The sequence below is a fragment of the Protomyctophum parallelum genome (assembly GCF_964188405.1).
Source record: "Protomyctophum parallelum genome assembly, chromosome: 12".
NCBI lineage: Eukaryota > Metazoa > Chordata > Actinopteri > Myctophiformes > Myctophidae > Protomyctophum > Protomyctophum parallelum.
The window spans coordinates 46,057,772-46,071,482 of record NC_139712.1 but is presented as its reverse complement, the minus strand read 5'-3'; the positions used below and the strand labels follow the sequence as shown (position 1 = coordinate 46,071,482).

General features: G+C 43.4%; 1 protein-coding gene across 1 annotated transcript in view; it reads right to left on the bottom strand.

Moving 5' to 3' along the window:
• The window catches only part of drosha (drosha ribonuclease III), a 232,053-nt gene that overhangs the window by 205,670 nt on the left and 12,672 nt on the right, over nucleotides 1-13,711 (bottom strand). The window contains exons 10-14 of the mRNA XM_083777811.1: nucleotides 12,942-13,028; nucleotides 9,845-9,931; nucleotides 7,890-7,961; nucleotides 3,281-3,362; nucleotides 2,412-2,486 (exon numbers count right to left, since the gene is read on the bottom strand). Coding sequence (XP_083633937.1) covers nucleotides 2,412-2,486; nucleotides 3,281-3,362; nucleotides 7,890-7,961; nucleotides 9,845-9,931; nucleotides 12,942-13,028 — 403 coding nt within the window. The remainder of the gene's footprint in view (nucleotides 1-2,411; nucleotides 2,487-3,280; nucleotides 3,363-7,889; nucleotides 7,962-9,844; nucleotides 9,932-12,941; nucleotides 13,029-13,711) is intronic.

Genomic DNA, 13,711 nt, shown 5'->3' with positions numbered 1-13,711 from the left:
ACAGGAGATAGGCTCCTGGCCTATGGGCCTCATGGTTTGTGCACATTGGGAGAGCCAAGAGGGAAATTGTTGCGTTGATGTAAAAGAGGTGGTGCAGCTGTCACAGAGGGTATGGCGCTGGTGGTGGCTATGATGGCACACCAGCACCATCATGTGGTTGAAAGGAGAACATCACACAAGGTGTGGCTGAGCACATTATCATCCAAAAATAGCCTTCTGGTGGTCCCTGAAGAACAGTTTTTCCTGTAGTATTTCTAAATATTCTGTGTCAGTCCAAAGGTGCTCTGTAAACACATACTTATATTGTTATGGGCTTTCTCTACATATTTCAATCATAATAGACACGTTATCCAACATGATCTCCGGACCTATCCGATTAAACCACCAACTGCTGCATTTTGGTAGTCTCGTTCGGCCGTAATCCTCGTCCGAAGTTAGCGGGAGGGACTATTTTACAAAAGAACCCACAAATCACGAACGGAATGTCCAATCCATCCCAAATTTGAATCGCATGTCGCGGGTGGGTTACTCAACCCAGAGCCAAAAGCAATTCCATTTTCATCCATAGGGGGCAATGCAAATGCGAAAAGTGTAACCATTTGTTGCAAAAACATTCTGGGCGATAAATCGCCTCCGAATGACTTACGCATGATAACAGGGGTGACGTGACATTGTAATTGGCTGGCAATATTAGTAGGAGGGGCCTATGCAAGCGACTGCGGCAAACACACCTGCGACTTTTCTATAGTTGTCTCGGTTCTTGCAATTAACCCATTCTGACCTGAGATCAGATTTCATACAAGGTTTCCACCGGACACACACTGGTCTGATGAACCCATTCTGACCTGAGATCAGATTCTGAAAGTGTCAGTCGTTCATCGATTTTTCAAAAAATAGCAGACCTACAAGCTCGTAGCGCGCCACTCGGTGGCGCGATATGAGCTTGTAGATCTGCTATTTTAGCGCATGGTGCAAGTTCATTGAGGCATGTCCACTTTTGCTAGTTAAACAGCCAATCTGAGTGCAAAGTAGATCTTACGGCATAAAGGGGTAGTATTTAGTCTCTTACTTAATTATTTCTATGCAAACTACGAGAATGTTGTACTTTCCCTCTACACCAGTTGTTTATTTATTTATTTATTTGACAGGGACAAAGCTCATTAATCAACATGTCAGTTTTCACATCAATGTAAATGGGCCAGAGTTAGCCGAAGCTACATTTCATCTGTAGTCCCTGGGCAGGCTCTTAAAAAATGAATGAATGATAAAAAGAAGGACAAAGTGTAGTGTGCCTGCACACAACACCATGCGTTGATGCCATGTGTGCATATGTGCATACAGTATGTGTGTGTGTGTGTGTGTGTGTGTGTGTGTGTGTGTGTGTATGCCAACTACGAGAATTCTCGTAGATAAAGCTTCATATCATATATGAAATGGTTTAGCTGAAAATCAACTTTTAACACTGGTCTGGTTGCTAGGCAACGCTTTGCATACCCCCAGCACCAGGAAACGTGAGCATGCATCCCATAGTCCCATTTAAAATATCCCATATTAAAGATTATTTTCTCAGAAAAATACAGAGCGGTCCGTCGTGATTTGAGGTTCGGATCTGATTTGTGATTTTTCATTCTGGTGAAAGATAAACAGCGTGAGCCAACGCTAACATAAAGCAATACAATGGCGTTCTGGGAAAACGGAAGTGAAAGTGACCATATATCACCGTGTGGCAGAGAAAGTTAATCATGGGTGTGTGTTCCGGGAATCTCCCATTGCCCATAAGAACAAGGTGTGCCTGCACTTTGTCTTTGTGCATTTCCATTTAAATAATGAACTCGGCAAGCTGGAGGGGAAGCGAGCGGTTTGCTGGCGAGGAAACACATCCGCTCGTGACTCGTGTGAAATGGAAGTGTGCGACCATCGACGGGAGCAGCAGGACTCCCCGACGCTGAGGTATCACAATGTCTCCTGACATGGTTATCACCATGTCTCCTGACATGGTGATCACCATGTCTCCTGACATGGTGATCACCATGTCTCCTGACATGGTGATCACCATGTCTCCTGACATGGTTATCACCATGTCTCCTGACATGGTGATCACCATGTCTCCTGACATGGTGATCACCATGTCTCCTGACATGGTGATCACCATGTCTCCTGACATGGTGATCACCATGTCTCCTGACATGGTGATCACCATGTCTCCTGACATGGTTATCACCATGTCTCCTGACATGGTTATCACCATGTCTCCTGACATGGTTATCACCATGTCTCCTGACATGGTGATAACCATGTCTCCTGACATGGTGATAACCATGTCAGGAGATGGCAGGGAAATACTAAAATCACCGCACATGTCAGTGCCACCATGCAGGAAATGACACATTAAGGGAGGTTTGCAGTCTCACCTGGTAGAAACCGGACAAAGCGAGGCATGAAATGGAACTGCTGGCAACCAGGGGACCCATTTTCCATCTCTGGACCTGAGGAATAAGATTTATGATCCTGAGATTAGTACTGTAATGTAATTGACTTTCCAATAGCTATTAAAGGCCACTGGCAAAAACTGTCCCAAGTCTGACACAATTTAAAATGTCATCGGAAGGTATTCTCTATGGTATATATTGTTTTACCACAGTGCAAATATCAATATAAAAACTGAAAATAATGTAAATAACAAGTTAACGGAAACAGGTTTTATTTTGATCGTTTTTTGCTAGGGATGCTCCGACCCGGTTTTTTGGGACAGATACCTATCACCGATTGTTTTTCTCATGATCAGCCAATACCGATCCGACACCGATCTTGTGAAATGTTGCAAATGTATATATTTCCAAAAGTATAATATATCATAAATGAATACTGAAACCAGATATAATCATTAAGGAAAGTTTATGCATGCACCACATACTATGTAAACTCTTAATTTCCATTTTTCAGCCATTCAGTTGAAGATTTTTTCTTTTTTTTTTTAAATAAATTTGGGGACCCTCCAAAATAATTTGGCGACCCCCCCCAAGGGGTCACGACCCATGGGTTGAGAACGGCATTGCGTACTGTATGATGATTATGATCTCATAACGCTACTGCCTGCACCTGCCCCTGTGATATATTAAAGGGGTTAAGCTGCGTTCACACGGGCAGATGCAAAAGATGCAAAGATCACAGCATAATTTGTCGCGTTGTCGGATCTGGCGTTTCACGCGGTCGTGACGTACTCCAAATTGATGGTCAATGTATGGTGAGATTGTGCTTCCTACTGCTCTCATCGTCGTACCTGTTAGGTTCCAGTCGTACAGCTCCAGAACGTCCTTGAACAAGTAGTTGGAGAACGACTCCAGGCCTTGAACGCAGTAGTTCTGAGCACAAGAGGAAGAATGCATGGGGGTTACCGCTTACCGTCCAGGGGCACAAACACTTAGAATAGGGAAAAATAAGACCAAAACAACAATCACAGGCAGTGTCTGGAAACCGTATCTACAGAGCTTCTGAACACATTCTCTGCCGTTAAACCGTATCTACAGAGCTTCTGAACACATTCTCTGCCGTTAAACCGTATCTACAGAGCTTCTGAACACATTCTCTGCCGTTAAACCGTATCTACAGAGCTTCTGAACACATTCTCTGCCGTTAAACCGTATCTACAGAGCTTCTGAACACATTCTCTGCCGTTAAACCGTATCTACAGAGCTTCTGAACACATTCTCTGCCGTTAAACCGTATCTACAGAGCTTCTGAACACATTCTCTGCCGTTAAACCGTATCTACAGAGCTTCTGAACACATTCTCTGCCGTTGAACCGTATCTCCAGAGCTACTGAACACATTCTCTGCCGTTAAACCGTATCTACAGAGCTTCTGAACACATTCTCTGCCGTTAAACCGTATCTACAGAGCTTCTGAACACATTCTCTGCCGTTAAACCGTATCTACAGAGCTTCTGAACACATTCTCTGCCGTTAAACCGTATCTACAGAGCTTCTGAACACATTCTCTGCCGTTAAACCGCATCTACAGAGCTTCTGAACACATTCTCTGCCGTTAAACCGTGTCTACAGAGCTTCTGAACACATTCTCTGCCGTTAAACCGTATCTACAGAGCCTTCTGAACACATTCTCTGCCGTTAAACCGTATCTACAGAGCCTTCTGAACACATTCTCTGCCTTTAAACCGTATCTACAGAGCTTCTGAACACATTCTCTGCCGTTAAACCGTATCTCCAGAGCTTCTGAACACATTCTCTGCCGTTAAACCGTATCTACAGAGCTTCTGAACACATTCTCTGCCGTTAAACCGTATCTACAGAGCTTCTGAACACATTCTCTGCCGTTAAACCGTATCTACAGAGCTACTGAACACATTCTCTGCCGTTAAACCGTATCTCCAGAGCTTCTGAACACATTCTCTGCCGTTAAACCGTATCTACAGAGCTTCTGAACACATTCTCTGCCGTTAAACCGTATCTACAGAGCTTCTGAACACATTCTCTGCCGTTAAACCGTGTCTACAGAGCTTCTGAACACATTCTCTGCCGTTAAACCGCATCTACAGAGCTACTGAACACATTCTCTGCCGTTAAACCGCATCTACAGAGCTACTGAACACATTCTCTGCCGTTAAACCGTATCTACAGAGCTTCTGAACACATTCTCTGCCGTTAAACCGTATCTCCAGAGCTTCTGAACACATTCTCTGCTGTTAAACCGTATCTACAGAGCTTCTGAACACATTCTCTGCCGTTAAACCGTATCTACAGAGCTTCTGAACACATTCTCTGCCGTTAAACCGTCTCTACAGAGCTACTGAATACATTCTCTGCCGTTAAACCGCATCTACAGAGCTTCTGAACACATTCTCTGCCGTTAAACCGTATCTACAGAGCTTCTGAACACATTCTCTGCCGTTAAACCGTATCTACAGAGCTTCTGAACACATTCTCTGCCGTTAAACCATATCTCCAGAGCTTCTGAACACATTCTCTGCCGTTAAACCGCATCTACAGAGCTTCTGAACACATTCTCTGCCGTTAAACCGTGTCTACAGAGCTTCTGAACACATTCTCTGCCGTTAAACCGTATCTACAGAGCTTCTGAACACATTCTCTGCCGTTAAACCGTCTCTACAGAGCTTCTGAACACATTCTCTGCCGTTAAACCGTATCTACAGAGCTTCTGAACACATTCTCTGCCGTTAAACCGTATCTACAGAGCTTCTGAACACATTCTCTGCCGTTAAACCGTGTCTACAGAGCTTCTGAACACATTCTCTGCCGTTAAACCGTGTCTACAGAGCTTCTGAACACATTCTCTGCCGTTAAACCGCATCTACAGAGCTTCTGAACACATTATCTGCCGTTAAACCGTATCCACAGAGCTTCTGAACACATTCTCTGCCGTTAAACCGTACCTACAGAGCTTCTGAACACATTCTCTGCCGTTAAACCGTATCTACAGAGCTTCTGAACACATTCTCTGCCGTTAAACCGTACCTACAGAGCTTCTGAACACATTCTCTGCCGTTAAACCGTACCTACAGAGCTTCTGAACACATTCTCTGCCGTTAAACCGTATCTACAGAGCTTCTGAACACATTCTCTGCCGTTAAACCGTACCTACAGAGCTTCTGAACACATTCTCTGCCGTTAAACCGTACCTACAGAGCTTCTGAACACATTCTCTGATGTTAAACCGTATCTACAGAGCTTCTGAACACATTATCTGCCGTTAAACCGTATCTACAGAGCTTCTGAACACATTATCTGCCGTTAAACCGTATCTACAGAGCTTCTGAACACATTCTCTGCCGTTAAACCGTATCTACAGAGCTTCTGAACACATTCTCTGCCGTTAAACCGTATCTACAGAGCTTCTGAACACATTCTCTGCCGTTAAACCGTATCTACAGAGCTTCTGAACACATTCTCTGCCGTTAAACCGTATCTACAGAGCTTCTGAACACATTCTCTGCCGTTAAACCGTATCTCCAGAGCTTCTGAACACATTCTCTGCCGTTAAACCGTATCTACAGAGCTTCTGAACACATTCTCTGCCGTTAAACCGTATCTACAGAGCTTCTGAACACATTATCTGCCGTTAAACCGTATCTACAGAGCTACTGAACACATTCTCTGCCGTTAAACCGTATCTACAGAGCTTCTGAACACATTCTCTGCCGTTAAACCGTATCTACAGAGCTTCTGAACACATTCTCTGCCGTTAAACCATATCTACAGAGCTTCTGAACACATTCTCTGCCGTTAAACCGTATCTACAGAGCTTCTGAACACATTCTCTGCCGTTAAACCGTATCTACAGAGCTTCTGAACACATTATCTGCCGTTAAACCGTATCTACAGAGCTTCTGAACACATTCTCTGCCGTTAAACCGTATCTCCAGAGCTTCTGAACACATTCTCTGCCGTTAAACCGCATCTACAGAGCTACTGAACACATTCTCTGCCGTTAAACCGTATCTCCAGAGCTTCTGAACACATTCTCTGCCGTTAAACCGTATCTACAGAGCTTCTGAACACATTCTCTGCCGTTAAACCGCATCTACAGAGCTACTGAACACATTCTCTGCCGTTAAACCGTATCTCCAGAGCTTCTGAACACATTCTCTGCCGTTAAACCGTATCTACAGAGCTTCTGAACACATTCTCTGCCGTTAAACCGTGTCTACAGAGCTTCTGAACACATTCTCTGCCGTTAAACCGTATCTACAGAGCTTCTGAACACATTCTCTGCCGTTAAACCGTATCTACAGAGCTTCTGAACACATTCTCTGCCGTTAAACCGTCTCTACAGAGCTACTGAACACATTCTCTGCCGTTAAACCGTATCTACAGAGCTTCTGAACACATTCTCTGCCGTTAAACCGTATCTACAGAGCTTCTGAACACATTATCTGCCGTTAAACCGTATCTACAGAGCGTCTGAACACATTCTCTGCCGTTAAACCGCATCTACAGAGCTTCTGAACACATTCTCTGCCGTTAAACCGCATCTACAGAGCTTCTGAACACATTCTCTGCCGTTAAACCGTATCTACACAGCTTCTGAACACATTCTCTGCCGTTAAACCGTATCTACAGAGCTTCTGAACACATTCTCTGCCGTTAAACCGTATCTACAGAGCTACTGAACACATCCTCTGCCGTTAAACCGTATCTACAGAGCTTCTGAACACATTCTCTGCCGTTAAACCGTGTCTACAGAGCTTCTGAACACATTCTCTGCCGTTAAACCGTGTCTACAGAGCTTCTGAACACATTCTCTGCCGTTAAACCGTATCTACAGAGCTACTGAACACATTCTCTGCCGTTAAACCGTCTCTACAGAGCTTCTGAACACATTCTCTGCCGTTAAACCGTATCTACACAGCTTCTGAACACATTCTCTGCCGTTGAGATCTCGGTCATCGATGTGGTCTTTTTCGGTGGTTTATGACACATCGCGCTCTTCGCCAATGTGTGAAACAGGACATTCGACGGTACTATATTTTTTTGATACTTTAAGTACATTTTGATACCAATACTTTTGCACTTTTTTACTACATGTACATATTGAAGGCTGGACTTGTAACAGTATTTCTATATTGCAGCATTGATACCTTCACTTAAGTACATTTTTATACCAATACTTTTTTCACTTTTTACTACAAGTACATATTGAAGGCTGGACTTGTAACAGTATTTCTATATTGCAGCATTGATACCTTTACTTAAGTAAAACATTTTGAGTACTTTTTCCCCAGCACTGGGTGTAGGTTACAGAGAGCTCAGCTGAGGGCAGTCAGTACTCAGTCAGCCCACTTGAGCTCAAAACAAAGGGGGGGACAGAAAAAGGACGAGAGAGAAAAGAGAGATAGCGAGTGGATTTACTGACCTCCGGCGTCATCTCCTCTATGAAGTGAATGGTGTAATCTATGTTGAAACGAATCACACGGCACAATGGGATCTGAGAGGATGAGAGGAGAAAAGAGATGGAGGGGGGGGGGGGGGGGGGGGGGGGATAAGAAAGGGAGACGGGGGGTGATTCATTATCCTAGGATTGGGAAGAAAGGTTTACGGCCTTTCAAGGAAAACTCATTACAGGAGAAAAACGCATCTCTTGTCAACTCTGGCCACCTCTGCAGAAATGACAGGTGTGTGAGAAGACTCACCCACATGCCTTCGCTTGCATGCATCACGTCACCACGTGCGAATGTACTTGTCGGTCTTTTGAATTTAATTCAAAAGACTGACTATATACTAAACAAAAATGTGCTGTCAAAAACAACATTGCTGTAAGAACAGGCTGCACACAAACTGTGTCACTCCCCCATGAATCACACGCGCACACATGTGCCATCGCTGCACGCACTCACTCACAGGTCTTAAAAGCCCAGGGATTTCTAACTGCTAAGAGACTTGAATCTCGCTAAACAGATAAGCCCGTCTCTTGCCGTGTTTAATCTGCCTATAGCTAGACGCTCATTGTTGTCGGAGCACACAGGAGTCCATTTTAAGAGATTAACCTGCAAAGCGTGCGTTTAGCTTGATTGCTGCCCCATCCCGAAGTAACTAAACTCCGGCTGATATTGTTTGGGCCCTGGGGTCCGCTAATCCCCTTCTCTTGTGCTCTCCGCCCCAAAGACGCTTAAGTGTTTTATACCACGATTTAACCACAGGGCTGTTTAAATATTAACAACTCTAATCTGTGCTAATCCTCACAGTCCTTTTAGAGATGAGCATGAATACTGACCAAATTATGGTAAAACAACAGAGGCAACAATTTGCTAAATAAAGAAGGCAATTTATTTGTTAGCAGTACACATTAAACATACTGAGAATTACACAATCCTACTGTGGAAGAAGTACTTGATGAAAATATGATTAAATCAGGCCGGTTGTATTGAATTATAGCCGCACTAATTAACTTTCCTCTTCTGCCGCGGATGTGAAAATGGTTTCATGTGCCAGTGCTGAAATCTTTACCATTGAGCGAATAGTGCCAGCCTGCTTGCTCAGGGGATAAATTGACTTTGAGAGCCGTTTCAGCGTTCAAGTCAATGAGGAGCATATTCTGAATAATCAATTTCTAAAAACCCAATAACCCATTCTGGGTGGGAACCCCTTTTGGGGTTCTGTACAGTATGTACAGCATTCAAAAATGTAAAAAAAAAAAATGCTGCTGCTATATAAATATTTGATGTTTTTCAGAAACCTTACTTAGGTCAGGATTTAGAAATGGGTACACTCCTGAGGGTTACAGGCAGGTAGCTAAACGACTGCAGAGGGAAGTATGATACATAACTTCACACAAGGTCAGGGGAGAGGAGAGGAGAGGAGAGGAGAGGAGAGGAGAGGAGAGGAGAGGAGAGGAGAGGAGAGGAGAGGAGAGGAGAGGAGAGGAGAGGAGAGGAGAGGAGAGGAGAGGAGAGGAGAGGAGAGGAGAGGAGAGGAGAGGAGAGGAGAGGAGAGGGAGAGGAACACAGGGATGGATTGATTGATTGATTGATTAAATATTTGATTACACAGAAATGCAAACAGTATGAGTAGAGTCATTAACTTGGTCTAAAAGCCTAAGGGTAACCCAAAAACAAAGTCCTGAGGACTTGTTTCCGAGGGATGGATCCAAGAGAAAATAAACTCTGAATGTCCATTGTTTATTTACTAGCCTCGGAGGTGTTTCGTTTTCACAAGAACAAGAAAAGCCTGGGCTAAGGAGCCACATGGCCTAGGAGTGGGAGTGAACTACAGCACAGAGGGGCGTCGCTCCAAATCTGGAGGTGTGGTGAGAACATGAGCAAAGAGAAGCGAGCAGGGGGAGGAGGAGACAACATGGCAGGGGGGACTTACATTAGAGAGAATCTTGTGGGAGAAGAGGGAGAAGCCTTCAAACAGGTACTCATGGTCGTCATATTCAATCACCGTGGGTCTGTCAGTCTGGAGAGGAGGAAACAACGACAAACACACACACAGGACTTCAGTGAACACCATACCTTATACCAGGGGTGGGAAACTTTGACGATGGAGAGGGCCACAATATTTCCACACTCACTCCAGAGGGCCACAGTGCATACTACTGTCGTAGCAAAAATAGCCGATCTACAAGTGACGCGTTTTGAGCTTGTAGATCTGCTATTTTTTTGCTATATTTGAATTGAAATCCTGAATGTTTTGATATATTTGAATTGGAATCCTGAAAAGTAACCTTTTCATTGAATTTCAATTGCATTTAGTTATACTGTATGTACTGTTAATATAACTACATTGGACACAAAAAGACAATAATATTTTAATACTAGTCACCAAGTAATTCAAGCGGATCATGTTTGAAATTGTAACAGCTGCAATCAATGCTATATCAGTGTTCTGATATTAACCTGCGGGCTGCATTAAGTGAAGGTGGGGGCCACATGTGGCTGACAATGAATATTATAACATACAGTACATAGATCTAAATTGATGCGATGACCAAGATGATGATAACTGATATCAGCCTTAGAATTCACGCATTAAGGCAGTGAGAATGCCTCGTTATTTTTAAGGATTTAAACCACACCAAAGAAAGGTGTAAAGTAATTACATCTTACAATGGTGTACAACCCTACAATGTGTTGATTAACCCTTGGACTGCCAGTCCCAATTTTTTTTGTTTTGGGTAACAAATTGGCATATTTTTAATTCATCGTTTTAACATACAAGAAAGATCTGGTGGATTGGAGAGATGTTTTTTCTTTTTTCTTTCATTGCAAATCTATTCTCTCGAATCGCCACCAGATGGCGGGAAAGCACCATTATGCTGATTTTGGCTAAAATAGACGGATCTTCCTAAGTCACTTCCGGTTCAACGATCAACAACATCCTGTAGTATTTTGACCCTAGTCAATAGCTTGGCTGGTCGGATTGCTAAGCTAATGCTATATTTTTCATAACTAAGTCAAATTAACCTCAAATCAACCCCAAAAGATTGCAAAATATCACATTTTTTACAGCGACGCACATAGAGACGGCGGCGCGTGCACGATAGCGCACGATCACGCGGATTTCGGCCGTTTTTTGGTAAATTACATCCAACATTAGTGATATTAGCGAAAAAATATTAATTTTTGCTCTTTTGACCCCGCGATAACTGATATTGATTGTCATTCCGTTTACGGGAGGTTTAGATTTTTCGATTAATTCCGTTTTTTCCGTTAATTGTAGGCCAAGGGTTAAATGCTATTTTCACATTATCTTGGTGGCTATAAAAGACTACTGTGCATGTCCAAGTGAGTCATATGATCACTTTTGACTAGCACCGGTGCTGCAAAGTACAGCGAATGTTCTGTACATATCTTTGCTTTGCACTTCATAATCATTCAGGGGCCTTCATAATCTTCATTGGGGCCCTTCATAATCATTCAGGGGCCTTCATAATCATTCAGGGGCCTTCATAATCATTCAGGGGCCTTCATAATCATAAAGGGGCCTTCATAATCATTCAGGGGCCTTCATAATCATTCAGGGGCCTTCATAATCATTCAGGGGCCTTCATAATCATTCAGGGGCCTTCATAATCATTCAGGGGCCTTCATAATCATTCAGGGGCCTTCATAATCATTCAGGGGCCTTCATAATCATTCAGGGGCCTTCATAATCTTCATTGGGGGCCTTCATAATCTTCATTGGGGCCCCTTCATAATCATTCAGGGCCCTTCATAATCATTCAGGGCCCTTCATAATCATTCAGGGGCCCTTCATAATCATTCAGGGGCCTTCATAATCATTCAGGGGCCTTCATAATCATTCAGGGGCCTTCATAATCTTCATTGGGGCCCTTCATAATCATTCAGGGGCCTTCATAATCTTCATTGGGGCCCTTCATAATCATTCAGGGGCCTTCATAATCATTCAGGGGCCTTCATAATCTTCATTGGGGCCCTTCATAATCATTCAGGGGCCTTCATAATCTTCATTCGGGCCCTTCATAATCTTCATTGGGGCCCTTCATAATCTTCATTGGGGGCCTTCATAATCTTCATTGGGGGCCTTCATAATCTTCATTGGGGGCCTTCATAATCTTCATTGGGGGCCTTCATAATCTTCATTGGGGGCCTTCATAATCATTCAGGGGCCTTCATAATCATTCAGGGCCTTCATAATCATTCAGGGGCCTTCATAATCATTCAGGGGCCTTCATAATCATTCAGGGGCCTTCATAATCATTCAGGGGCCTTCATAATCATTAGGGGCCTTCATAATCATTCAGGGGCCTTCATAATCTTCATTGGGGGCCTTCATAATCATTCAGGGGCCTTCATAATCATTCAGGGCCCTTCATAATCTTCATTGGGGCCTTCATAATCTTCATTGGGGCCCTTCATAATCATTCAGTTTTCGATGAAGAATTATGCATTTGGGCAACTCTGGAGCAACTTGAAACAGACTTGTTGAGGTGTCGGACGGGTTAAACAAAGCTTTATAACCCATTCTGACCGGGCACCCATTTTGGTTTCAGCCTCATGTTATGCTTTAGCTATTTAAAAATAGCAGACCTACAAGCTCGTATCGCGCCACCGAGTGGCGCGATACGAGCTTGTAGGTCTGCTATTTTTGAAAAATCGAAGAGCGACTGACATTTTTAGAATCTGATCTCAGGTCAGAATGGGTTCATCAGGACCAGTGTGTGTCCGGCGGAAACCTCGTATGAATCTGATCTCAGGTCAGAATGGGATATGGATAAATGTATGTCCAATTTGATAGTTGTAGAGCAGGAAATGAGAGAGACATGCATACTGTAAATGAGAGAGACATGCATACTGTAAATGAGAGAGACATGCATACTGTAAATGAGAGACATGCATACTGTAAATGAGAGAGACATGCATACTGTAAATGAGAGAGACATGCATACTGTAAATGAGAGAGACATGCATACTGTAAATGAGAGAGACATGCATACTGTACGTACCAAGAAGTTGGTGGGCGGAGACACGGTGATCCTGTAGTGGAACAGCTTGCCCGAGTTGTTGTTCATTAGGCGGCAGTTTTTCACAGGCTGGGACCAATAGAAGATATATTAGACATTACAAATGTATACATGATGGCTATACATTAGGGCTTTCACTTCTAGTGATTTGTACTAGTTGCCTACCTTAAAAAACTGTGTACATTGGTGACTATAATATAATCTAGCTGATCTGGAGGCCTACAACTAGTCGACTAGTACCAGCAAGGTCGACTAGTGGATTGAATAGTCGACTAGTTGAATAGTCGACTAGTTGCTTAACCCATTCTGACCTGAGATCAGATTCATACGAGGTTTCCGCCGGACACACACTGGTCTGATGAACCCATTCTGACCTGAGATCAGATTCTAAAAAAATGTCAGTCGCTCTTCGATTTTTCAAAAATAGCAGACCTACAAGCTCGTATCGCGCCACTCGGTGGCGCGATATGAGCTTGTAGATCTGCTATTTTTCAATAGCTAAAGCATAACATGATGCTAACACCAAAATGGGTGCCCGGTCAGAATGGGTTAAATCCCTACTATACATAATATAATATATATATATATATAGTGGTTGCCTCTATAGGAATATTGTCCAATCAGAAGAGGGCAGGACATACGTAAATGCAATGTGCATGGCGAATCATTGGTTTGGAAGGTTTTGGCTTAAAGCCCAAAGTGCACCAATGATTCACCATGGAACTCTTGTGCATGGTGCCCAGTTTGGGCTT